General features: G+C 37.6%; 1 protein-coding gene across 5 annotated transcripts in view; it reads right to left on the bottom strand.

Annotated features, from left to right (window-relative positions):
- The window catches only part of TRIO (trio Rho guanine nucleotide exchange factor), a 246,764-nt gene that overhangs the window by 66,772 nt on the left and 153,641 nt on the right, over nucleotides 1–26,351 (bottom strand). For all 5 annotated transcript variants that reach the window (XM_071736663.1, XM_071736660.1, XM_071736662.1 and 2 more), the window contains exons 22-34: nucleotides 25,637–25,831; nucleotides 25,409–25,524; nucleotides 24,808–24,874; nucleotides 23,929–24,038; nucleotides 22,829–22,898; nucleotides 22,285–22,374; nucleotides 20,289–20,381; nucleotides 18,066–18,177; nucleotides 15,399–15,589; nucleotides 12,733–12,834; nucleotides 10,528–10,670; nucleotides 9,943–10,042; nucleotides 1,773–2,016 (exon numbers count right to left, since the gene is read on the bottom strand). In XM_071736663.1, the coding sequence (XP_071592764.1) occupies nucleotides 1,773–2,016; nucleotides 9,943–10,042; nucleotides 10,528–10,670; nucleotides 12,733–12,834; nucleotides 15,399–15,589; nucleotides 18,066–18,177; nucleotides 20,289–20,381; nucleotides 22,285–22,374; nucleotides 22,829–22,898; nucleotides 23,929–24,038; nucleotides 24,808–24,874; nucleotides 25,409–25,524; nucleotides 25,637–25,831 (1,633 nt within the window). The remainder of the gene's footprint in view (nucleotides 1–1,772; nucleotides 2,017–9,942; nucleotides 10,043–10,527; nucleotides 10,671–12,732; nucleotides 12,835–15,398; nucleotides 15,590–18,065; nucleotides 18,178–20,288; nucleotides 20,382–22,284; nucleotides 22,375–22,828; nucleotides 22,899–23,928; nucleotides 24,039–24,807; nucleotides 24,875–25,408; nucleotides 25,525–25,636; nucleotides 25,832–26,351) is intronic.

Here is a 26,351-nt window from a genome sequence, read left to right on the forward strand (position 1 = left end):
AGCTCACACTGACTTCAGTCAGTCACAGCCACGTGCATTGGGCACTTCACAAAGCAAACATCCAGCTCCTCAAGTCTGACACCCAGTAATGTGGGAATAAACAATTAGCAGCTGCTTCTTATCAGCTGGGGTTCAGATGCTATAACATCCCAACAGAAATCATGCTCATTCTAGCAATGGCCTTTTCTTCAGTCTTCATAATTAATATAGTTACTTAATGCTCTTTATTTCAAAGCAACTTGTCAAGCAAACTACAGTAACTTTACAATGCTCTGCTCCATTTTTTCCCCCAAAACACTAAAGGAAATAAGAGCAGTACAGACTATGTTCACTGGTTTGAGTAATAAAAGTAACCTCCCCGTGAAAAAATCAATTCTCTCTCCACCCCCATCCCAGGATCCTGACAGGTTGAACTCATATAATTTATTACCCAGTACAACCTGCCTCTCCTAATAAAATTCTCTGCACTCAGAGGTGAAGTTCCCTAGCTCCAAAGGAAATTGGATTTCTAAATTGTGTCAGTATTGTTAAAAAAAAAAACAACAAACCAAAACCTGTTGACATTTCCATGATTTCACCCATGACAGTAAAAGGGAGAAATGTTTCAGGGATACCCTAAGTGGATTTTCCAATTTTAGCATCAAAACAACTGAAAACTTCCCTTATCCAAATTGTTATAGGACACAAGGATGAACAAGTATTCCAACTACATAGCTCAGTCCTTGAGACTTCCCCTCCCAATTGCCCTACATTCAGGAAGTTCCTGCTGTTCATGCTCCTAATGTAAGAAACACATTCTTTTAATGTTTTAAGCCAAGTACATTTTTAAAGCGTTTCAAATAATTGGAAATAGTTGAAAAATTTGTGGTTATATTTATGAAACTCTCCAAACTTGGAATTTTGTGTTTCCCCCAACACTCATTTTTCTGCTAGGATTGCTACTTGCAATAACAAACTTTTTGAAATGCATTTTTATTGACTTCTAGTGAACTGTTTTCCTGTTTGGGTTTTGGTTTTGCTTTTTTTTTTTAATTCATATTGTTTTCTGTTCACAGGCTACAGACTCAAGTAGTTTCAAAGGAAGCAATCTTTTTCTCTGAGAACAAACTACTCTGTCTGGGGAGTTTATGGAGTTAAAGATCTACAACCACACCAAAGACTTTCAAGCTTTCGAAAAATTATCATTTTTTTGTTGCACTCTTGAGGGGCACATTCTTTCATTCACCTGAAAAAACAGATTTCAGAGCTGCTCTGGGACAAAGGGATGCATGTGCCACTGCTACTCTGAGAACTTAGTTAAGTAAAATACATAAGTCCAAACAATTGATTTGTGTGTGAGGACAAATGAATGTTTGTATTTATCTTTTCCATTGCTGAGCCTGATGTTTTGATGACTTCTTACTGTGGGGTTTCCCAGGAACCACTGATACTGCATGCTGGAGATTTTCTTCCCTCCCCCCTTTCTGCACACAACACGTATAGATTTTCCTGCTTGATCTAACACGATATACAACACTGTTCACCAAGACATAATTCACTTAAGGTTCTTCCTTCCCCGTCTTCAGCCACATTTTCCTGTAGCACTGGCTTTTGACTGCTTTATTTTGGAATAGACAGTGTGGCTGCATGTTATTAAAGTAGTGTTTTTTATCTAATTTAAAAACTAGAAACCAAATCAGTGCAAGAAAACCGAAGCGCCTGTTGGCACAATACTCCCCATTACCCCAAATTCACGCTGCTGACGATGAGACTTTGTTTCCATCATTTCTTACCTTTGTGGTTAAAAATGCCTTCCATCTCCATACTACTGCGAGAGTGAGCGATGCAGAGGGACCCGCAGGGGACCAGCCCTTCTGCAGCCGGGGACCGATCCGTGGTTCGAACCAGACACCAGTCGGGCTTGTCATGGGGCCTCTCCAGGACCTCCACTGTCTGCCCACGTCGGATTGTCAGCTCATTACTGTTGCAGGCAGTGAAGTCATGGATTACCACAGTCAGCTCACACCCACCAGACAACTGTGCAGGGAAAAAACAAGAAAGGAGAACGCTCGTTATCAAACCATCCGTCACGCACCGTTACCTATTTAGGATTCCTGGCAGGATTTGTAATTTGGATGAGATAGGAAGCTTCTGGGACTTTCCACATCTAGAAGAGTGTTTCAAAATCTGGCAGTTCTGGAGTTTTAGGAAAGATTTCTAACTCTGCTTGCCTCTGCCTATGTTCAAAGCACACTGGTTGTGACAGTGCTGGGCGGAGGATTTAAGTGGTTTTTCTTGCTAGACTGCTCCTTACCTTGAAAGCTGCAATAGCAGTCACTTCAGAATATACTTTATGGATCATAATTTGCAACAAACCCCCAGATATTACAAAATACAGTCATTTATGAGCTTTGCCACCTTGCAAATTCAAGAGGGAGCCTTTATTTGAATGAACCGCCTGCCATATTCCCACCTCACTCACAGCTTATTCTCTATATACACAGGGCACAAAATCATCCAGGATACACTACAAATAATGATAAAAATCAGCATATAAGTCTCCCAAGTCTTCACTGTTACGGGCTTATAGCATTCATATTTCTGCTGGTTCCCCAAGTAAAAACAGACAAACATGGATTGAAAGCATTCACCCTTAGTGTTTTCCTCCCCCTCTTCAAAACACTTCATTAGAATTACTTTGCCTAAGCTTAAATTTCCTCTCTTTGATTCTTTCATCTGCTTTGATGTGAAATGAAAATTATTATCAGAACTTTGTGAAGTTCCCAAGATTGCTCAGTGCCAGAGCACCCATCCAGCTTAAGCAAACAGCCTGGGAATTCTTTCTCCTTCCATATGGCAGTGGCATTCCAGGCTACTTCGGCTTCCCGTGAGTATTTCTACAGCTCAGGCTGCTTTCAGTGTGCCATTCGTATCAGATCTCTGCTGGTAGGCAATGTGAATTCAGTAATTTTGGAGCAACCCAGTAAATTCCTCCAACTCAGCCAGGTAATTCTGCAATGCTCTTCGCTGACAAAGGAGAACAAATACCCTGTGGGAGTTTCAGTTCCAGAAAATATATAGAAGCATGTGCTACACACCAGCATGCTACATGGCTCCTGCCATGGTTCCATGGTTTTGGTTATTATATTTAGGCTTTTATGTGGCTGCCAGCTACATCCCATGAGCTTCAGGAAAACAAGATAAGAGACTGCATTATTACTTATTTATTAGTTTTCATTACAAGCCTGGAACTGAGCAACAGATAGAAACTTGTCTAGGATAACACTGTTATCAAACAAGAAATTTAGAGCAAATGACAAAACCAGTAAAACTTCAGTAAGATTCAAAAGCCATTTCCAACCCTCTCTTCCTCAAGTCTGCAGCAACTGTCAGGACCTAACTCCTAGCAGATGCTCTGCAGTAATTACAGAGCTTTCCCATGGTCTCTGCCTGCTAATCTCACCAGCTACCCCTGCTTTTGTGTGCACACACTGAAAAAAAAAAATGTTTTCTTGGAGGGGATGCAGGGGCCAAGAAGGGCAGAAAAGCCTCATACATCTAGTTTTTAAGGAAGATAGATCAAGTTGCACCCAGACATCTCTCCAGACAGCCCCAATACCCAAATTATGGGGGAAGGGGTAATGACACATCTTCAAAACATGCTACCTCCTCCTTCATTAAAAAGTTTCCTGTTCCCTAACACTCTTTCTCCATATTATATTAGTTTTTAGTCCATGCAAAACTATGCCAAAGGGGAAAAAGTAAAGAGCCTTTTCTTGTTTTCTGGTATTGATTTATGTTACAGCCTTCTTCAGACAAACTCAGAAACAATTGAAACCATCTGTATGCCTGATGGGGACTAACAAAAAAACTGATGAAGTATGACTTCACAAGGTGTCCAATGTAGACCTCATTTTTCTCAGGAGAGTCCATATCCGTCCCCAGTCAGTGAAAGAACCAAGTTGACACTTTCCAGAAACTGCATTTAGTCTTTTTATTTTCTCCTAAATACCTACAGGAACATAGCTTTAGTGCTCTGCTTGCTTTCCTCACCCCCCACTTCCCACAGAGATTAAAATACTTGTGACCGGTGCAGCAGCCATATGTTTGACTTTTATAAGGATGTTATTTCTTCTCCTTCCCGTAATTAAAAAAAAAATAAAAAAATTTATGTTCAGTTAGTACATTTATATAGTCTCAAACTAAAGGAAAAAGTAAACAAAGGCTGTCAGTGCCTGTGTCATAAAGTATTTAAGTAGAAAAAATCCCAGCCTTTCACACTGTATGGGATTCAGGTATCCTAATTGATCAGTATTTCACTGAAATTCAACATTCAATCACACTTCAGCACAATGTGTAAGACACTTCCTGTATGCAACTGTTAGTTTTACACCATCCTCAAATATGTATTCATTCTTTTAGATGCAATGTAGTGCAGGACTTCTCCACTGCTGCCTGCCACACTGGAAACAATGATATTCTCTCTACCCAGCATGCACCGACGTCGTCATGGAGAACTGAGAAAAAAAAACCCCCATTATTTACCTATTTTCCCCTCCTTTGGGATAACAACCTATCTCCCTCCCTGTAACAATTATGGTTAGGAAATGCTGCTTTCCTCTTTGCTTCATTGCTTGTTTTAGCTCCAAACACACTTTCTGAAAGCAGTTTCATCTTTCAGACTGATTAAATGCAGTTGGACGGCAAGGAGTGTCTGTGATTAAGCACATTGCTCAACAGCTGTTGTTGGACAGCTTTGGCAAGGCTCTCTGGGCTAGCTGGAGGGAAGAGCAAGAGGCACAGCAGAACCTGGAGGCTGACTTGCACTGAAGAGAAAAGAGTTACAAACCATCTAAATCCAAATTTAGGCAGAACAAGGACTTTATATACTTTATCCATCCTTCTCAAGAAACCCTTTATGTAAACTGAGTTAATCATGCATGATAAAAATAAATGAGGCTATGTCTGAAACGTGGAAACTGGAGAGACAGAGAAAAGATGAGAAACAAAAGCCAGACAGAAATAGAACCGCAGATTAGAAGAGGCACAAGGTTTAATTAAACAGCTTATCATGGGACACAGTGTCTTGCTGTTGCTGAAATTAATGTTAAGCATCTATGTACATCTCTCTGGGGCCCTTTTAGCACTATTGCTTGTAAAGAGCAAAAAAATAAAACCATAGCGCACACACAGATGGACTACACTCAGTACAGGTTTGCTGAAGTCAGACACACCACAACCAGAGATCATCTGCCACCAGGATCTGGGAAGATGACCACTTTCAAGAGTTCTGACCTTTACATCAGGCCATATAAACTCCTTTCAGCACTGCAAATTAGATTTACCACCCCATGGTAATTTTACATTGAGGTGAAGGGAAAGAGTTGCTATTAAGTTTTCTCAATTATTTAAAGCATGAAAATCTTTAATACCATTTTAATGTTGAAACATATGTATTGTGGGAACTAAAAACTAGAAACAGTAGACACACAAAAGTTCTGTCTCAAATAAAGTGTCTTTTGCTTTGACCAGGTAGCTGCCCTGACTTGGCTTCTGGCTTTGAAAAGAGGAATATACTTGGAGCCATGTCTGGCTTTTTATTAGCATTTTTTCTGCTGGTGGGAGTCTTTCCTCCTCTGTGGTCTCAGCTAGGCACAATGACATACTTGGTTGTCTCCTGCTGCTTCAGTCCTTTTTGTATTTTCCAAAGTACTACACACAAGCTTAAAGAAGCACGGGAATGAAATACAACTTCACATAGAGGGCAGTACAAAGTGCTACCAGCTGGGCACAAAAGACAATTTGTTAAAAATAAAATACTGCTCCACTGACCACCCAGAGAAGCTAGCATGATTCCTACTATTTAGGATAACACCCTATGTCAGCCCTTCTTAGAAAAGTCTCTCATCTTCTCAGTTGTTTAGGTTGTTACACATTTCTACCAGTTCCCTTCATACAAGCATGAAAAGACCTATCAGACATACATAGTCTCTTTCAGCCTCTACATTTCATTTCCTATGCATTGGCTCAAATTCAAAAGATGACATTAAAATCAGATCAAGCAAAGGCAAGGAACTGTTGAAAGCCGGAATGAATGGGCCAAGTATCATCTCTTATTCATTAGCCATCAAAAATCCTACATTGCTACAGAAGGTGAATGGAAGGAAACCTGAAAGGTGAAGGATGAAATACTTCCTGAGAAGGGTACAATCAGAGCACTCAGAAAACTGAGATGCTTTGATGAAGTAGAACTCTCCCTCTCAAAAAATTTAGTATTTCACTCTGGACTCCATTATGCCTTCCAATACTTCATGATGAGTCAGTGCTATGGATGTATTTAGTGTGTCTTTCAGTATGACAGTACACCCCATGATATTAAAAACAGGCTGGAAGGGGATCTTAAGGTACCTATTCCACTTCTTTCTCTTCCCCTAAAGCATGATCATGTGCATCTGAGTGAACCATGAGTAACATTTATCTGAACTCGTCTCAAAGATCTCTAGGTATGGAGATCCTACAGCCTTCACAACCACTCTGCTCTATGGCTTCACACTTTTATACCCATAAAAATACATTATTGCAATATTTTATTAAAGGCAAGTCCTTTGATCTCATTCCATCAACTGAAAATACAGGTAGAAGACGTAGAAGACTAGTCTGTGACTGTGTAGTAGCTTTTTTACTTGAAGTAAAAAAAGTAGCTTTTTTACTTTTTAGCTTTTTTACTTGAAGACCTGAAGTTCCTCCTCCCACCTTTTTTCTTTAGACTCATTAATCCTGACTCTATCTCTTGCCTTGTAAGTTTTTCTTCCCTTGAAACTCTTGAAATAGCCCCTTTATTTGCTATTCCATACTTAAAACTGGATGTGGTATCTAATAGAGGCCTTAAGAACACTGAGCAAAGAATGTTAACTTTTTGTTCTGTAGCTCAGCATCTTGTTTCTACAAGCCAATATAGGACTGCTTCAACACCCCCCCCAGTTAGTAGTTAACTATTTCACTATTTCCACCTATTTCCATTTAGCTAAAATGTGTTCCTATTAAAATGCATTGCATTTTGCCAGCTGATTAGTCCCATGTGCCAAGACGATGCTTACTTCTAATTCTCCTTTCCAATCTAGTTTTTAGGTGTCAAAAAACTGAGAAGGATGTAAGCTTTAGAAACACATGGTGTATTGCATAATCCCAGCCAATACTCAAAAGCAACACACAGCAGTGGGGCCAGCAATCAAAAGTTACAATGCTCACCCAAAAAGCCAGGGTGGAGGAGAAAACAAAATAATCATGACGTTACTCTGTCAGAAAACAAGATGCAAGGAAAAAAGCTCATCTGGACAATGCTCAAGCACAGTTAAGGATTTTTAGCTCTTTCAAAGTGTGTCTCTGAGAATGTCAGAAAGAGCTGTGGATAAAGAATTTGTTTTCTTTTTTAATATTTGCCCTGTATAACGGCGTAGGTCTTCTAAACAAAACATTTATTTTAAAAGAATCAATTGTCTGAACACATAGCATGAAAAAACAAAGGAAAGGTTTTACTTGGCTGTTGGTGAGTATGATGTTTCCTAATTTGTTGTCTTTTCTTAATCACAAAAGTGCATACACATGAACAAAAAAATATTAAACAACAGCACAGAAAGTGATGCTGTGATAAACATTTTAACTACTTGTTTTAAACTTTCAAAAATATTTTTTACCACTATTTAAACACTATTTTAATTTACTTGATATTTTAAATGTTTCTGAAGTTGAAATTCTAGTTTGGGACATGCTTCAAATTCAACAGAGGAGTTCCACTGCTCCATCTGGCTAACCACATCAACAGCATCTAAAATCCCTAAAGTTGTTTCACTCCATCTCTGTAAGACATTCATTTATACTTCATGCTTCTAGGCTAAGAAAATGGAGTCACTTTTAAACCCCAAATAGGACTGCAGGTAGTGATTTTTCAACATACAAAGTAAAAGATTACTTCAGATTTAGCAAGTGTTAAGATACCCTACAGATTTCACCGACCTTCTACCTGTTGCTGTACTGTTTTTAGTTTTCGTTTTAAACAGATTAAAATTTTTCTCTTCTTAATGTATTTACATGTCAAAATATGTAATAAAACCATTAAAAAATGCTACCCTGCTAATTCACACACTTCTAAAAAGCGGACAAACAGTAAATTTCTTCCCTGGACACACAATACATAGAACAAGTCACTTCCTGGAAGTCTCCTGGTTTTCGGTTTGTTTTTCTTGTCAAAAGAAACCTAACAAAAATTGCATACACTAGTGTGAGAACTCAAAACTACTTTACAAACAACACTTTGCATGCTAACCAACTTTAAAACTTAATTTGTCAGGAAAACATTTAAAAGGGTCCTTTATTCGTCCTTCTTTTAATTTATAACTCCTGTTTAACAGGTTGCTAGTAAGACTCCTCCTCGTGTCAGATGGGAAGACAATCCTGAGGCCATTCCACTTGGCTAGTTTTCTTAGCAATTCTGACATCATGCACAAAATATCCCAGGAGAAACAACAGGGGACAACCCATGCTATTCTGTACCCAACCTATTCTGTACTAAACAGTACATCACAAACATCTGAACAGGGGCAATGATTGTGTATGGCAGGGGTGAGTTGTAGTCTCTCTCTTTTTGAACTGAAGCACAGGATGCAGGTACACAGGTTGGCATCTGAGGCAATGATGTGAGAAATCAGAGAGAGCTTATTTTGCTCAGAAGTGTGATTAGATTTTTTGCAAATCACTAGTAAGAATACAAAGAATAAAATCACATAATAAGAGTAATCAGAAGAGTCTTTTTTTGCTTTAACTAACCATTTTTTCTCACAGATATCCTTAGAAGAAACCACCACCAAAACTAGAGACCAATTTCGGTGAAAATGCACAAGGTCAAAACATAAGACTATTTTTTTGACAAATAAAAAAGCAACCCTAAGCACCTTATAATACCTTTCTCTTTACACAGAAAAATTAAAATCACAGTTTGAGTGCCATGCAAAAATAAAGACAACTAACTCTCTTTTAAGATTATGTGAATCATCAAGATATTATCCCAAGAGCCTACACTTAGCTGCCCTGTAATATACAGATTAGTATAACAGATAGTATAATACAAAATAGTAGATAGTATATTATTCTATATACTATGCCTCATCGGAACAATTTTACCCAATGTGGGAATCCCTAGCCATGTTTTGAAGTAATCTGCTATGCAGGTTCTATTACCCATGTCTACCTCCTTCCAAGGTCCTAACACTTCTCACCTGCTAGAAATCTTCCAGTTCCAAAGTAACAGAATTATGTTTCATTTGAGAATATTTACTCTTCTTATGCCTCTCTTTTCCACCCATGTGAAAACTCTGGATGTTTTATCCTTACAGAATAACCCAGCCATACTCTATAGGCAGAGATGGAGGAAATAAAATCATAGCTCTTGTATCACATGGCAGCATTGTAGGTTGCTGCTCTTCGATATGGTCTTTTCAATCAGTTCTCATGCAGAAGGTGAATGCACTTAGTCTGTAACCCTTGAACACTGGATAGTGTTTTTCCTTCACAAAATATCTGCATAGCAAGCACCAACTTCAAGCAAATACAAAAAGCAGATGGTATGCTTTCAGAAAGTCCAAGAATGACATCAACAAATAATTCTGTGCTCGAGTATAAAATTTTATAGAAGATAAAGCTTTCTTTTTAAACTGGGTCAAAGTTTTGAACAATCTGCAAAAGAGAGGGCACTGAAATGGTTTTAGTTTGCAAGAAGCATATTTCTTTCATTTCATATTAGATGTAAACAATTCCTGTGCTCCCCATGCTATCAGTGCATTTTCTCTATTGTATACAGCAATTTTTAATTTTTCCATACATCCTCTCTGAAAGGTACTAGAGACTAATGTGGAGGGTCATTTAGGAATCAATCTTGCTCTCAGAACAGAGCAGCACCTGGGAACTTACCTTATCGCTGTCTAGTGTGTTCTGTGAGGTTCGTGAGGCAATTGAAATAGTATCAGGCTGACTGCTACCATCTCCCTGACTGTCCAGGTCCTCGCCATCTCTGCAAATAATTAAGTATTTAAAAATCAAATATTAAGCAGTTAATACTTTGCCCTTTGTTTACAAGGTCTACATCATGTAGAATTTAAGGCAAAACCAACCAGCCAAAACTATGGCAAGAAATTTGTACAGCCACTTCACCAAAGCCACAAGCAGAACACTCAGTCACACATTTTCAGGTCCATTAAAGCAACCAAGGACTTGAATAACACATTCAGAATTGTAAAAATCTAACAAGTACAGCTACCCTGTACTAAAGTTCCAAATCCCTTCTGTAATCACTGAATGTACATAAGTCGGGTCTGTTCAGAGAAGAAATCTCAAGATCAGCATTGCAGGAAAACCAAAATTAATTATAAGATAAAGCTGGCCAAAATGACTCCCACTTTTGTCCAATCCACTGAGAGTCAGTAGAAACTCAACACTACAGAGGAAAGAGTGCTGTTGTGTACTTAGTGATCTCTGATTATTTTACATAGTACTTACCTTCTTCCTTTCTGTTTTGTTGTTGGTGCAGTTTTGGGGATGTGGATCGGCTCCTTCAGTGCTCCTTTCAGATGAATGGTCCTTTCTTGTATCACTTCCCGGATGTGTTTGATCCAGTCCTGTTTATTCTCTATACTGGATGCCTTTGATATGCAAAAGAAACAAAGCCCCCACAATGGACTATTATAGCTGAGAAGATACACACATACAGTCAGCTAATAAATACAAAAAAGAAGGCATGAAAGATTACTTTGTGAATAATTTTTGAAAACTTGAACAGAGAAAAAGAAATTCAAGGTTGTTGCATTCATTTGGATTTGCCAACACTACTTTACACTTCTTTACTGTATTAATACTGCTCATTTAACATAATGTTTTATTTTAGATTCAGATCCTTCTTTCCTAACTCGAAAGCTAAAGCCCTGTATGCATCCACTGGCTGGATTTAAAGAATTCCAATAATAACACCTTGAACATTGGTTTTTAAAACTCTTGCTATATTTTACATCCATTCTAAGTTAATATAATAATCTATTAGCCCTAAAAGAAAAATTAACTTATTTTGCAACACATATACTTCCACAACACTTTTCATGTATCGCTCTTCACACTTCTGAAACATAACCAGAAGCATAGAGGTAATTCAGGCATTCTCTTTTAATAACTGCCTGCAACATATAATCTATATTTTTGAGTCACCCCAGAAAAGACTATCATGCTATTAAATATAAGCAATATGAGCAACCTGGTCTACTGGGAGGTGCCCGCACAAAGGGTTGGAACTGAACAGTCTAACGTACCTTCCAACCCAACCCCTTCTATAACTCTACAATAAACATTATTGTAGATCTTAAAAAAAAAAAAATTATATATAATTTCCTGCTTCTCTTAATCACTGTCTCCTAGAATAAATTTCTTTGACTATATTATAAATACTTAATATACCATAAACCTTTAATAACAAGCAATTCTAAAAGTACATAGAAAGCTGAAGACAAAGATGTACAGTTAGGAAAAAGAGCTTTGTTTTCTTTTATAAACAAGAACAAGAAGCCAAACACCGTGTTTTTTTACATCTTTTGTATAGGTTTTCATGGAACTTCCTTACAATTCCAATATTCTGCAGAAGTGCAAAAATAACCCCCCAAAACCAACAAAAATGTTTAAAAGCTTCATATATGATACAAATTATCTCAACATCCTATACTTTAAGCAGAGAACAGGGACACCTTAAAGTTATGTTATGCAGAGAGTCCTTAAACAACCCTAAACAGCCCGAATCCCGCTCCACCCTGGGAGGATCATTTCAGGCTGCAAAGCATTGTATGTTAAATTATGGGAGTATTAAGACTGGACAAATTGGATTATTCAGTGATGCAACATTTATTTCCTTGCAATCACTGACTGCTGTCAAAACACTTAGGTGAGCTCTTCTTGTCCTGCAGTTCACTGGGATGCCAAATTTGAGTGACAACATGTAAATTTGTGTTGCCATTTTTAAATGGCATTATTGAGTAATCACCAAAAATACGTGAAAACATAGCAAAGTTTAATAGCAGTTGAATGAACCTGCAATGGGAAAGTGAGCTTTTTTTTCAGCTCAGCACAGCTAAGAGATGAAAGAAAAAGTTTAAAGCTCACGGTCCTCAGAACACATCAAATTACCGTTTAGCTGCTTATGGTATTACAAAAAAGTTCTGCAGTTGGAACAGTAGGTCCAGAGTCACAGGAAAAATTGATTTAGCTATTCTCCTAGGTAGGCAAAGAACACTACTGACACCTGTAACTTCCCCAGACACAAAATCATAGACATTTTGTGAACTGTCATTCAAAGGCAAGCATCTTCAGACAACCTAGTAGCCCACAGAAAGACTTAAAATCTTGAGAAGCATTTTGGAAACGTAACACTGATGCCATTATTTCTGGCACATCAAGCTGCAGAAGTCCATGGAACCAAACCTTTTCTTACTCTGATTTGTGAAAGCAAGTTTGTTTAATCCTTCAGCAGGCCATGCAGATTCCCCTGGCCTGTCATGCCATGCAAGTTATGATATACACCACATCCTTTATACACAAAGGAAAATTACCTGTCAGCAGCTGTCCCTCTCAAAGCAGGAAAAGTCATGACTTGTTGCCTTTCCAACAAGTAAGAACAATAATTACAAGACTTAGTATAGACTGTACAAGCACATATGCTATAATTACCTTCAGAACAATTTTGTTGTCTGACGTTGGTGTCCTTCCGACCCATAGAGCAAATTTGCAGGGATCTCCTTCTACATGTTCTGTGACACCCAATTCAGAAGTCTGGAATTAACAAAAATCTGTTAGGAAGACATGGCATTTTTTTCTCAAAAGCCACAAAGGGATGTTAATATTGTAAATAATTGAGTTCTGCTATTAAAGACATTTTTAGAAGCTTAAGGCTATTGTGTTAGAATCCTTTGTTCTGATGGCAGTAGTGAGGTCTCTTCAAAAAGGAACAAATGTAAGCTAAACAATTTTTCTTGGAAAGTAACAACAAAAATAGTATTTATAATCTGAAATAAATTGATTTTTTTACATTTTTTCACTTGACAATAGAAGCCTTGTGACTCTAAAAAAAAATAGATGCTTATTAAAATATAAATATTGGCTTCTCGCCTTAATTTCCATCTGGGAACACTATTTCTTACTGATTTTTATGTTTTCTCTCAGATAAGATATGCTTAAAAATTCTCTTGGTATCTTCTAAAGCGGATCTCTTTTCTGCCAAAGGAACCTTTCTTTATGTGTTTCCTTCCCTCTGAAACAGATTAAATAATTCAGAAAAAAATAATTCCCTGGAGAATTCTGTAGATACAACTACATTAGCAATCAGTCTCAATCATATGAATTGGCTTCTAGTTAAACAGTTCATATAGGCTCTGCTCCCCCCAAAATTACACAGAAATAGAGCTCAAACTACAAGAACTCTCACTCCAGAAGACAGCTGCTGAGCTTTCTTACACTAGTAGAAGCTGTGGTTTTCCCCTCATATGAATTATTACCAGCACATACAGAGTTAATTACAAGAGATTTTGGATACACATCACCTGAGTAAAGGTAATTTTTTTCTTCTCTCACTTGGATGTTGGCTTCTATTGTTGTGTTTGTGTGCTGTTGGATTTTTTGTAAAATTACCCCAACCCAACACATCCACCTTTTCAGCTTTGTGTTGAAAGTACTGAAATACCTAAGTAGTGAAATACTCAAAAGCCTATAATGCTTTTTAAACTTGACTCAGCAACAGCTCCTATGTGGGAGAAAAAGCTTGTAAAATACTTAATCTAACATTAAATTACATAATTATAAGAAAATATACTTTACTGCACTGCCCTCTATAAAAATCTGAATGAGCAAGACAGTACAATTTTTAACATGGTTTGTTTTTTAAAGCCTAGTAAATTTAGCAGCCTTTGTACACTTGTGAATATTATTAACTTTACAAAGGGCAACTGAGGGACAATCCAGTAGAGGTTTGTACAGTAAGGAGTGGCTGGGCTGACATACATTGCTCATCATCCCTTTCAATACTGGTAGGTGAAACTAGTGGGAGGGAGTCATGTTCAAAACCCAACACAGGGAAGTTGGCCTGTGCCCAATAAAGATCAAAATATAAGAACTGCTATACTAGCAAGATGCATTACAGGATATTTTGCCAACTAGGATTTGAATTCCTGCCAGAGGAACTGACATGATCAGCTTATGGGACCAATTTTTCAGCTCTGTCTCCCCTTGGCAGCTGATGTTACCTTCCAGTACACCAGAAGTTTTTTGTATATCAGGTTCTTGGGAGCACCAGACAGGTGTGACGAACAAAACAGCTGCACCTGTGTTACCTCCTACCTTCCTGGTATCAGGAAAGAGACCAAGTGTTGGAAACAAAGTAACAGAATATGCAAAGGTAGAGAAAAAGAGTTTTTTAAACCAACCTGCTTTACCAGTTAGGACACAGAGGTGGGAAGGCATAAAGGAAAAGGAGGCTGAAGCAGGGGAAAAAGGTTCATTATTTCTACCATCTAGACTTAGTCATATTATTCTTGTATTGATCCAAATGGGGTATGTCTTAAGAGTGTGATTCTGAGAAGTAATTTCATGAACCTGTCCTAGAGTGCTCTGGTAGGAAAGCTTATTTGCCTCTGTCAGACGCACAGGAAGCCATTGGGCACTGTCTTCTCACTTGGCTATCTAAATTTGCAGTGTGAACACTGCTCTCACATAAGTCATCCACTGAGACAGGAAGGGAAGGGCTTGAATTCCAGAGTCACATTTTGTCAAGTATACAGGCTATGGATTTTACATTTTTTAAATTGTGAAGAAAATAATTCCACCTTTGTATTCTTTCAGTAGACCATAAGAGGTATTTAATTTATAAAATACTATTTTAAGACTACTAGTCTCAGCAGACACTCTGGAATGAACTTAACAAGGTATTCTTGCCTTTCCAGATCAGCACGTGTAGACTATTCATAAAAATTAATCCTTAACAGCAATAGCAAGCAGACAAGATGAAGGAAGTTTTTTAACTCCTTCCATCCCTCTTCTTTACACAACTGAGCCTTAAGGACCCACCAATCACACACAAAATCAGTCCAGCCCAATCTTGATTTTCCTTTGTCCTAACTCACCAAGATTCATACGTAGCCTTCAGTAGACGCTTTCAGCCTACTCCTTCTCCTCAAAAGCTTCAAACTTACAAGGTTCATTCTACACATTCCAAGGCTGCTCTTTCAGTGCCCTGCAACAGTTGCTCAAGCTCCTCTGGCACATTTAAAAACTCTCAACTTGATCACAATCTATTCCAACATAGACAGTCTTCTAAATAAGATCATTTGTTCTTCCATACTTACAAACAGTTTACTCTTGTAAATGTACTTGCTCCTTCCACTGGAGTCCTTCACTTCTTTACTGAAAACCAAGGACATCTCAAAAAGGAAAAGGTGCCTCTCTCTTCCCTTTCGAATTAGAGTTTTGGGGTCCCAAACTTGGAAGGATTCTTGAAGAATGAGCTCTCCCTGAGATTCTATATTTTCATCAAAGCCTAAAAACCCAGGGAGAGGAAAAGTTTGTGATGAAAAGTTGACAATAAGAGGAAATTAAAAAGCACAGCTTCTTCTTATTAAGTTATCTAGTGGTTTTTTTGTTGTTTTTTTTTTTTTTTTTTAATTACAGCTTGCAAATGATGGGAATCCTAGGAAGCAACATTAAAAACACGACTTGATTTCAACATTGTGGTATACTAAACGTAACTGTAGCTCATCTATGTCTAAATTTACATCCACTGTTAGGAAGTTTATCAACTGCTTCGGCAACTTCTCACCAAGAAATCCCAGATCTCTTTAAGTTAGCTTCTGGTAACCTCTTCCATGATTAAAATTATGTCTCCAATGAGCCACTGTAGAAAGTGAGCAACTTGAAAGGACACAGCATATCAAGTTGTTCTCACATAGGCAAGCTCCCAAACACCCCCTATTCTCATGGCACCCTTCCCCTACTATACATGCCACGCAGAAAAACATTCCAGCTGGGTATGAAAAAAGAGCAGCCTGGGAGCTGTTGCCATATGATCAACCTGTCACCAGGTCACTACAACATTGATCCACAATAAAGGAACAGTAGCTGGATTACTTATCTTGATATATTACGTAAACATGAAAATTGAGAATATTCAAAATTTACTTCTGTTGTAGTGGTACAGCGTTCCTCCAGCTTAATGTGACAGGATACCAGAAATTATTCTACCATGCTTTCTGAATGGTTTTAAACTGCATTTTAAATAAATACTGCTTGCCAGTATCCTTAGAACAGAAGAGCACCATCCTTCTCAAGAAAACAACAGTTCTTGCTGTTCCAAACAGGGCAACAGTATGGAGAGCATCAGAGGCAAGTTGCAGCAGGATGTTAATTCAAAATCCTCCAGAGACTTGGAGGAAATGTGCTCACTCACTATATTTGTCTAACATGGGATGACTCAACAATACATGCATAATTTGTTATAAAACCAACTTATGTAAAAGATTAGGATATTCTCCAGAGTCACATTTCCCAGTGTAAAAAGATTATCATCAATTCCAGTCTGCATTTATACTAACCCCATCTCCTCAACAAGGTATTTGGAACTGATCCTGCAAAATGACTAACATTCCTATGGTTTGAAATCAGGGAAAAGAGGTGATTTTGAGCATACAGCATGATTGAGGATCACATGTTGAAACGATTAATTTTACAGTAACTTCTATGACACTGGAAATTCCATGACAAGCTATATTTTACTACTAGACAGCAGTGAGGAAGAAAAGGAATATTTACTAAAATCACCTGTAAGTCTTTCATCAGCAAGTGCAAGGTAAGGCTGTTCTGCTTTTATCTCAAAAATTTTAAATGCCAAAGAAAAACAGTTTTATTACTAAATGTATGATGGCACCAAACATGATAACATGCCAATTACAAAAGAGATTTTGGCAGTAAGTTCTTCTCAACACATAGAAGCAATTACACCCAACCTCCACTGTGTGCCATGAGCATGATTGTGCTGTTAGGCTAAGGCTCAGCCTAAATTGGCTTATGTTGACATTTTGCAGCCAGAAGATACTTTTCAAGCAGAAGTCTATTATGGAACAGGCAGCAAACAGATGTGGAAACAACAAAACTCTTGGAGACAATTACTTGATACATAAATCAGCAAGCTCACATCTAATACACTTACACTTCTTATATAAAAGAAGTCAAGTATACTGGTTGGAAAATGTAGCCCAAACTCTTGTCTGACCATTCACCTACAACATTTTAGGTGAACAGTGGAAAAGTGTGTTAGCCTATACGCTTTTCAAATCTGCATTTGGTGGAGTTGTAGATCAGGATGAAAGAACATTTTAAAAATTAACAAAACCAGTTGCCTGTGACAATAGTTTCCAAAGTACATACACCCAAGTAAAAGATACATAAAATAAAAGCCAGAGATAAGGAAATGTTCACATTCTCCCAGCCTTCTGAATACATGTATTACATGTAGTAATATAAAAAGTTACTAAACAAAGTCACAGAATCATACAGAATCACTGAAGTTGGAAGGGACCTCTAGAGATCATCTAGTCCAAACTCCCTGCTAAAGCAGAATTGCCCAGAGCATATTACACAGGATTGCATCCAGGAGGGTTTTGAGTATCTCCAGAGAAGGAGACTCAACAACCTCCCTGGGCAGCTTGTTCCAGTGTCTTGTCACTCTCACAATAAAGAAGGTTTTTTTATCATGTTTAGATGGAACTTCCTATATTCCAGCATATGCCCACTGCCCCTTGGGCACCACTGAAAGCTTTTGGCTCCATTTTCCTTACACCCACCCTTTAGATATTACGTCTAGATGATACACATTAACAAGGCCTCCTTCTCAGACTTCTCCTCTCCAGGCTTACCACTCCCAGATCTCTAAAGCTTTTGTCATAAGAGAGATGCTCCAGTCCCCCAGTTAAGTCAGTCAATAGCCCACAACTGAACTGGAAAGCCAGTTCAAATCCTACCTTCCAGCATGCTGAGGTGCATGGCATCATTGGCTCGCTTTGGCACACTAAGCATCACCTCTAGGCCATCTTTAATCTCACCTTTACCTTCTTCACAGCATGTGAGCAGCTCCTAAAAAAGACGAGCAGACGTGAGTACTCTATGGTCTTCTACACCAATATGATAGATGAACAAATAGTACTTTTGACAAGCAAAGAATAATTGTTGGCATATGAAATCTTTTTGAACTTCTTACTCTGCCAATGATACAACAGTATACTTTATCATGTGCCCAAGTTTTAAGTTAACCACCTCTAATTCAAACAAGATCCTTTGGTTAATACCTTTCAAAGATTCTAAAGAAGCACAGTCTCAACTATCAGATGCAGTGCTACATCAAGACCAAGAATACCACAGCTACCAAATCATTAAGATGGTGGAAAGCAGGACAGTACAAAAGGACAACTCCCCATGTCAATCTCTGCTCCACTGCACCAAGTGGAGCTCAGTGCTCAGTGCTACTGCCAATAAGAGGACTTGCATTCTTCTGAGTATTCAGTGGATTATTCTGTTCTGTACTCGGTTAAAAGCACCCTATAAAATTTTAATAAAAACAAGCATTAAGTAACAGACACAAGTTAGAGAATGGAATATGCTAAAACCTTTTGGTGGAATTTAAAGTGATGCAGTTCCTTGCCCTTTCAACATCCCACAGATACAAACATAAGAGCCCCTGAGCTGATATTCAGATTTCCTAATGTCCTTCGAGCATCTAAACAGTATCAAGACAAAATGGACCTTATGCAAACTAAAGGGTATATTATGTTCCGAATTCAAAAGGTCCACTTAATTTATTCCCTCAGGTTAAATTCCCTTTTACTTTGTAAAAAAGAAAGCTAGGTGTTTCCTACTCTTATCATTACACTATTTTTCTCTGCCAATATCGCCATCACAGCAAAACTTCATCGTCGAGCTTAAATTCTGCTTGACAACTCCACAGAAATCTAGTGTAACTAAACAGCCTCCAGGAGGAACAGAAAATTAACAGCTTCAGAATCATTTGGAAAAATAAGCAGAACTTCCAAAACTGTAAAATGTTTCAGCTATTTTTCAAGTATTGTGCTCTCTATCTTTCCCTGTTTTATGTTGCTCTTCTTAGGGAAGGGAGGTGGGGAAGAAACAGAAAACCCAGAAGTCACAAATAAATCCACTTTACTATGCAGCAAAGCCATCTGGCTATACATACAGTGGTGAAAATCAATCTTTCCAATCACTGCAATAACTAAGTAGCTAAGGTGTATCCAGATTATTTATTTTAAATAACTGTTAGAATCAATACCCTAAAATTTGTGGAATAGCACAGACTAGAGTATTTCTCTAAGTTACAACTTTATCAAGTTGCACCTTAAACCATAGAACAGACAATATGTGTCAGGTAAAAATGGTATGCTTCTTTTCATCCAACTTGACCTGATATAGCCTGCAGTGTTTTTCATAAATTTTAAAAGCCATCATCCATGGCAGTTCTCATGTAGAAAGGGGAGACAGATCAATTACAGTGCATTTTATGGGCAGCTATTACAACACAAGCAATGCCAGCTAACAGAGAGCTAACACAGTCCACAGTTTAAGAACACTGTGGCTCAGTCAGCAAGACATATGTCCATTAAGAGAAAGCTCTAACTACAGGTTCCCAAAAGTTTTACTTATTTAAACAGTTACTGTTTGACATTTCCAAGCCACAAAAGTAACAACTGTTTGTGCAACAGCTCTACAGGTACTCGGTTTGTGTATATATACACACACACATATATACATAATATATGTAAATATATTACATATGTTTATAATATTATAAATATAAAAAACACACTGTGCAACACATAATTTCATAAACACAGCTAATGGCTTGCAAAAATTTGTTGCAGAAAGCATTACAAAAATGTGCCTGTCTCTATGAATGTGATTTACTTTTTACTCTGGAAATGCAAATTGTATTTTCTAAGTAAACATCAGCAGAGAGGTATCTTTTTTGATTTACAGCACTCCGGATAAAAAGTTGCTTATTTCTGCCTTCTCTAATTTTCAGTGGTCTCCTAAAAAAATACCACAGCAATATTTGAGGGCTGCCCAGGATGGTTAAGTTTCACAGTACAGAGTAAAAAAGCCCTTGTGATTTCAGCATGAGTTTTGCCTTCTTAAGAAGAGCAGAATCAGATGAAGAACTCTGAATTAATACTGACCTTTAAAAGAAGCTGGTATTTTGTTATCCTTTGAACAGGTTTGATAAGGTAAGAAGAGATAGAGTTGGCCAGACCATGTCGTTGTTGTATCTCCTGGATGAAAAAAGCAAGCATTTCAGGCCTGTGAGTACCAGTGCTCAGATACAGACTGCTTTGAGTGCTATGCAAGAATATACATTAACTATAAATTCTATTTTAGCAAGTATAAATAAAAAAACCAAACCAGGATGACAAGGTATTCCAGCCACAGCAAATGGTTATCTGCCTGCTCACTTCATACAAACAAAAGATTACTACTTCTAAGGGTACTTGTGAAGCAAGGTTAAGCAAACCTAAATACAAATAGCAATGATTAGGGATACTGAACATATGGTAACACCTTTCTTCAAAAAAAAAAATTAAAAATCTGTATGTCTTTTGTTACTCGAAGGAGAGAACATTTAAAAAGCTTCATGTTTCGGGGAACAGCCAGGACTCACAGGAAGGGCGAGGTGGAGGTTTCTTAGCACCCTTTGCCAGTTTATGTTGATAGCCAAAGAACCTATCCCTATTGCCTCCACAAGGGGGAGCACGGAACAACATTTTCTAACTAAAGGAACAAGGTTACCGAAAACTTCAAGAGAAAACAGCCACCAAGCAACCAAAAAAAAAACCAAAAAACCAAACAAAACCAAAAAACCACCAACAAATAAAAACCCCCAAACCCAAAAAGAACAAAAAAAAAAACCCAACAACAGAATTAAATTATGATTACAAACTTCAAGTAATGATCATGGTGGAATTTAATTGCCAGGTTTTGCTGTTTATCATGGTATCTGATATATTTTAACCACACAATTTCACTTAGTTATGCGTTGCAGCTACGTGCTTGTAACCATGATTACAGCATCAGAAACTCCCATGATGGAATTCAAATTACATTTTCACACAGTCCAGTGATAGACAATGGAAGGTCTTGAACTGACCTGTGCACATAATTAGATCTTCACACTTCTAATGCACTTTAGGTGGATTAGGGGATGGAGACCTCTGAGCACACTTGTGAAATAGTGCTGCTTTGGAGGCAGGGGCAAGAATTGATTTCTGATATTATCAGAACCCTCTGTTATTTTTTTAAAGCAGTATTTACTAAATTTTTCTTTTAATTTTTTTGTCACACCTGCCTGATTTCCTGCAACTTCCCTGTTCTTCAAATACTGAAAACAACAGGTGCTTCACAGAAATGCTGTATTTTATAATTTTTAGAATCCCCATCTTCTCAGTGTTAGACTTTTGAAATTAACCCCAAGAACTTCAGGGACATCCATCTATTTTTTATTGTGCTCTTATGTCTACTTCTGCAAACAATTTTTTAAAAATTGTGGTATCATTACAAAGCTAGTGGCCTAGCACAATGGAGAAGGAAACAAAAATAAGTAAAAGCCACTCTAATCAAATCATCTGTAAATATACGCTCAACCTAAACTCATTCAGTGGGGCCAAAATACATCCCCCTAAAACCTGTAACAGCAGCTACATTTTGGCCCTCTTAAGCAGAATACTACACAGACCAAGCAACCTTGGCACTGAACAACCAAGGTGGCTGGTTTAGCACCTCTGAACAATGGCAGTCAACTGAACTACCACTACTTATGATTACAATTTAAATTGCTCCAAACAATTCACAAAGATTCCCATCTTTATTACACACAATGTAAACTAAGCACATCAAAATGATAAGATTTTCAGAGTGTGCTTGTGAGAGCTCAAGATTCATGTCTCAGTTGTTACTGCCAGAATCTACTTCCAGTTCTGAACTGCTCTGATATGTGACAGCTTTTTAAATTTGATTTGACAGCTTCGTGAGACCAATGTTAGTTCATGAGCTATAGGACTGGCTTTCCTAAGGCGACACTAAATTGCAGTATTAGAGCCAGGATACTTGCATTTTATTAAGAAATTAGGCACTCAACACAACTGCAAGTACAAGATTCAAATATGGACACAAAGTACTTACATCAAAGTATGCTCCTGCATGTTCTAAGATCAGCTGGGTAGAATCTGGCTTGTTTTTACAGTATGTAACATACATCTGGAATTTGTCTGCCTGCAGAACAAAGTGCAAATTTTCACAGGTTATCAGAAAGCATAATTTGTCTCAAGTTTTTACACTGTTATCAGAGAATATATCTTCTGTCTCAAGAAATTAAAACTACATGGAATTTTTTCCGCATAAAAACTGGTAGCGTAATAAAATTTATCACACAAGTAGTGCAAAAGTAGATTATTCATTGCTAAGACACAGCTACCAAAGCAAACTTGAATGCAGGCTCAGGCAACTTGAAAAACCTTCAAGAGCAGTTAAACACATGCATTTGATAGCAGTGTTTTAAATTCCTTCGCTCTCCCCAGTTAGAGATATACACATTTTTACTCAAATTTGAAGGCAGAGGTACTTTTGCAAATTTTAAAAATTGAAAAAGGACCTGAGAGCAAGAGACCATCCCCTCCATTCTTCCCATCCCCCTTGTTACTTATAAACATAAGTCTGGCTTCATTACCCAAGTAACAAAGCAGTGTCCAACATCTTCTGGTAACTGTTCATACTTTTCCAGCTCCTTGAGGAATATACTGTGGGTAGAAAAAAAACAAAGAGTATAAGGCACATGAGAGATTTCATTAGGACAGCCGAATAATGTGATTAGAGAACTTGATTTAATCATACCAAAGGTGTGAGTCAAAGAAATTAAGGTAACAGGAAAGGGTAAATATATGTAATAACAGAACTATTATAAAATGTAATTCAATATAAATTCTGATGTAAAGATCAGAAATTGATCCAGCAGATATGCAATTAACAAAGAAGAGTACACAAAAAATTTAATAACTGCTGCTGTTGTCCACCACAAGTGTTTCCTCCTGTTTCAGTTTCAAGAAAAGCTTAGTTTTCATCTCAAGAGAAAAAGGAGAAGACTTCTCTTTTGGATGCTCAAGTTAACAGAAGTATACAAAAGACTGTAAAATTGTGTGGAAATAAGCTCGCTCTATTTTAGTACTCAAAAGAATCCTACTCCAATAGAAATTCCATTGACTTAAAAACCTGGAACATTCAGAGCAAGACTTCTGTACACAGATCTGCTTAGTATGCAATACACTCAGAAGAAATGTAGTGCACAAACTTCTTTCATGTTCTGTACTCAGGTAAACTTAACAACAGTGGGGCATCTCCACAGAAGCTTCAAAGATCAAAAGGAGGGAGCCCATGTGCTTTCCCACTAGCAGTCACACTTTGAAATCAGGAATGAGAGTCCCAAAGAAATGACAAAGTACTGAACTGATGTTTGTACTATACTTGTATTCTAGTCATTTTAATGTTTTCCATCTCTTTAGGACAACTGAAAAACCTAATGCAAAATTTTAATGTATCCAAACAATTTCTTAAAAGCTGGAAGATGTTTAAGACAGAAAAAGTCAGTTTCTAATGATGTTCCTACATGGCTGCAGAAAGCAATAACTGAAACAACTTAGCAATGAAAAAAATAGAAAGCATTTTTTAGGGAAAAGTGTCCGTAGTTCATACGCACAATATTTGCATTAGGAAATCCCTCAGGTCATCATTTGGATTTAGCAGTAATATGGAAATAGAAGATAAGTCACTCACTTATTGTGGAACTCATAGATTTCCTGCATGTTTCCAAAGATAATGTGTTCTTTGTTTACAATACCAGGTGGGATCTCCTCGACTCCGCTTGTCATTTCCCATAGATATGTCTGACCAGAAAATAAAGATAAATAAAAAGCCATGATAAACTCTGAACAGAACCATCTAGGTATCTATCTGTAAGTATACATTCCTGGAGAAAAATTGAGGAGAGATCACAAATCATCACCATTGCCAGTTCTGATGGTATCTGTTTGTGTCAAACACACCTTGTGATTTTGACAGTAAAATCCAAGTTCTAAAACTGACATCATCCCTGACAAATCATAATATAAAATGCATAATGTTCTTGACAACCCTTAATGCTTCAGGATATTCCTTATCAAGGTCACGTCTGCAGACTAGAAGTTCATGCTTTGTGCAACAGCTAACACTGAACATCACTTGCTTCAGCATAACAGTTGCTGGGCACTATTCCATGGAATCTCTCTGAATTTCTATTCAAAAAGGCAGCTAGTAGCAGAACATGTGATACACATAATAAGAGAATTAACACAAGCTCTTCCCTATGCTAGCAAAGCAAGTAAGTAAACCCCTCCTTTTTCCCTCCCCTCTCTAAAACAAACAAAAAACCCCCACGTTTATGTATTGGAGAAAGAGCAAATGCTGAAGCTCAGTACTGAAAAAAGCAAAACAGAGGATGAATTTTGAAGTGGTTGTTATCAGATATGACTCTAAATTTCTTCTTAGTGGTAGAAAAGACAATTTGTTCCAATGACTAAAAAACACTCATGCTCAGCTGTTAAAGCCAGAAAGAAAGAGAAAGCAATGGACATGGAAACATGTATTCAAAGATGAGTGAAAAAAAAGAAAACTTACATCCATGCATTCCCGGAGGTCTCTTACGTAAGCCTTTTCTGTCTGAATTAGCTCAGCCATAATGAACCTTAGGTGACAACAGAAAGAATAGTCAAATCTCAGTCTGTTAGATCATTATGAATGCATAATAATCAGAATACATCTTTCTTCTCATCAGTTTTTGCTTTTTCCACTGCTGCAAGAAAAATCTGAGAACTGAAATGTGAAGAGACAGCATACGAAGGAAACGTAAGAGGTAACATCCCTCCACTACTAATCAGTGCAAAAAGAAAGGGAGAAGGAGATGGATTTTTTTTTGCAAGTGTTTTTCACTTGCTACAGTAATTTGACTGTTGTCCTCCCTCCTCTCCTTAGACATCTATTTCACACTATTGCTAAAAATAAAAAAGCATGCTAAAAGAAGTCTAACATAGTTCTGAAAGTTTAAGGCTCTGACATACCAGAATTATCTGTGAGAACACTCATGTGACTAAAAAGCAATAGGAGCTATTGAGAAATATCAGTTTATTTTTACCATTAATCCAATTTCTAAGGTGCATTTCTTTCAGTATCAGGACTGATTTATGCATTCTCATTGATTAAAAATGAATAAATTTCTTACTCTTTCCTGCGGGCAGACTTTCGTTTTTCTTCGTTAAGCTCATGAGCAGCATCGCGCAGTTTCACCTCTGACCCAGGAACACTGGCTGGGATTATATCCAGCTGCAAGCTTTTACTCTTTTATTAAAGAAAGAAAGAATTGATTAGGGAAGGAGACAGAAAAAAATGATAGCTAAATCAAATGTAAGTAAAGCTTGTCCATCTGCCATCACACTCAAATTTCTCTTACCGATTTATTGGAATCGGAGGAAATACCCAGAGCTTTCTCTAAAGAGGTCCTGTATTTCTCCATGCGCAGGGAAAAGTCTCTGTACCTCTTATCCACTGCTGTGACACATTTTTTAATCTCTGTTGCATGAGCATGCCCTTTTTCACAAAAGCCATCAGCCAGCTGTATCAACAACTTCACCCTCTCTTTGGTTTGCTATGAAAACAGGAAAATATCGAACAGTTACTAGCTCTACCTGTAATGAAGGGGGTCATTTTGCTTAACCTGCTACTAAGTGCAGTTGGAGAAGTCATCAGAGGAGGTACCTTCCTCCACTCTCTTTTCACAGAACTCCTTTAAACACATAGCTTGTTATTAATAAAAATAGCACAAGATGAATATAGGTTTCCTTGGGTTTTATTATTACATGACTAGAAGCAGGATGTTCATTTTTCTTTTTAAAAATGTGCTCTGCATCTAACCCAGAGATTAAATTCTGCTAGGCAAGCTTTTCAGAGCATGGATATTCCCCTTGCATCAATAAAAGGGAGTTTTGATGCCAAAGCAGATATTTTGTTCATTACCACTGAAGCACCAGTGTTGGACCTGGCCCACAGTCTCAGAAATCTATCCCCTTTATATATCACTGAAATTCTGAGGTGGAGATAAGACTTGTTATTATACTTGTTAATCTTACTGACAGATTAAGAATATATTCCGTAGATGTATTTTATAT

Source organism: Heliangelus exortis, chromosome 2 (genome assembly GCF_036169615.1).
Source record: "Heliangelus exortis chromosome 2, bHelExo1.hap1, whole genome shotgun sequence".
Taxonomy (NCBI): domain Eukaryota; kingdom Metazoa; phylum Chordata; class Aves; order Apodiformes; family Trochilidae; genus Heliangelus; species Heliangelus exortis.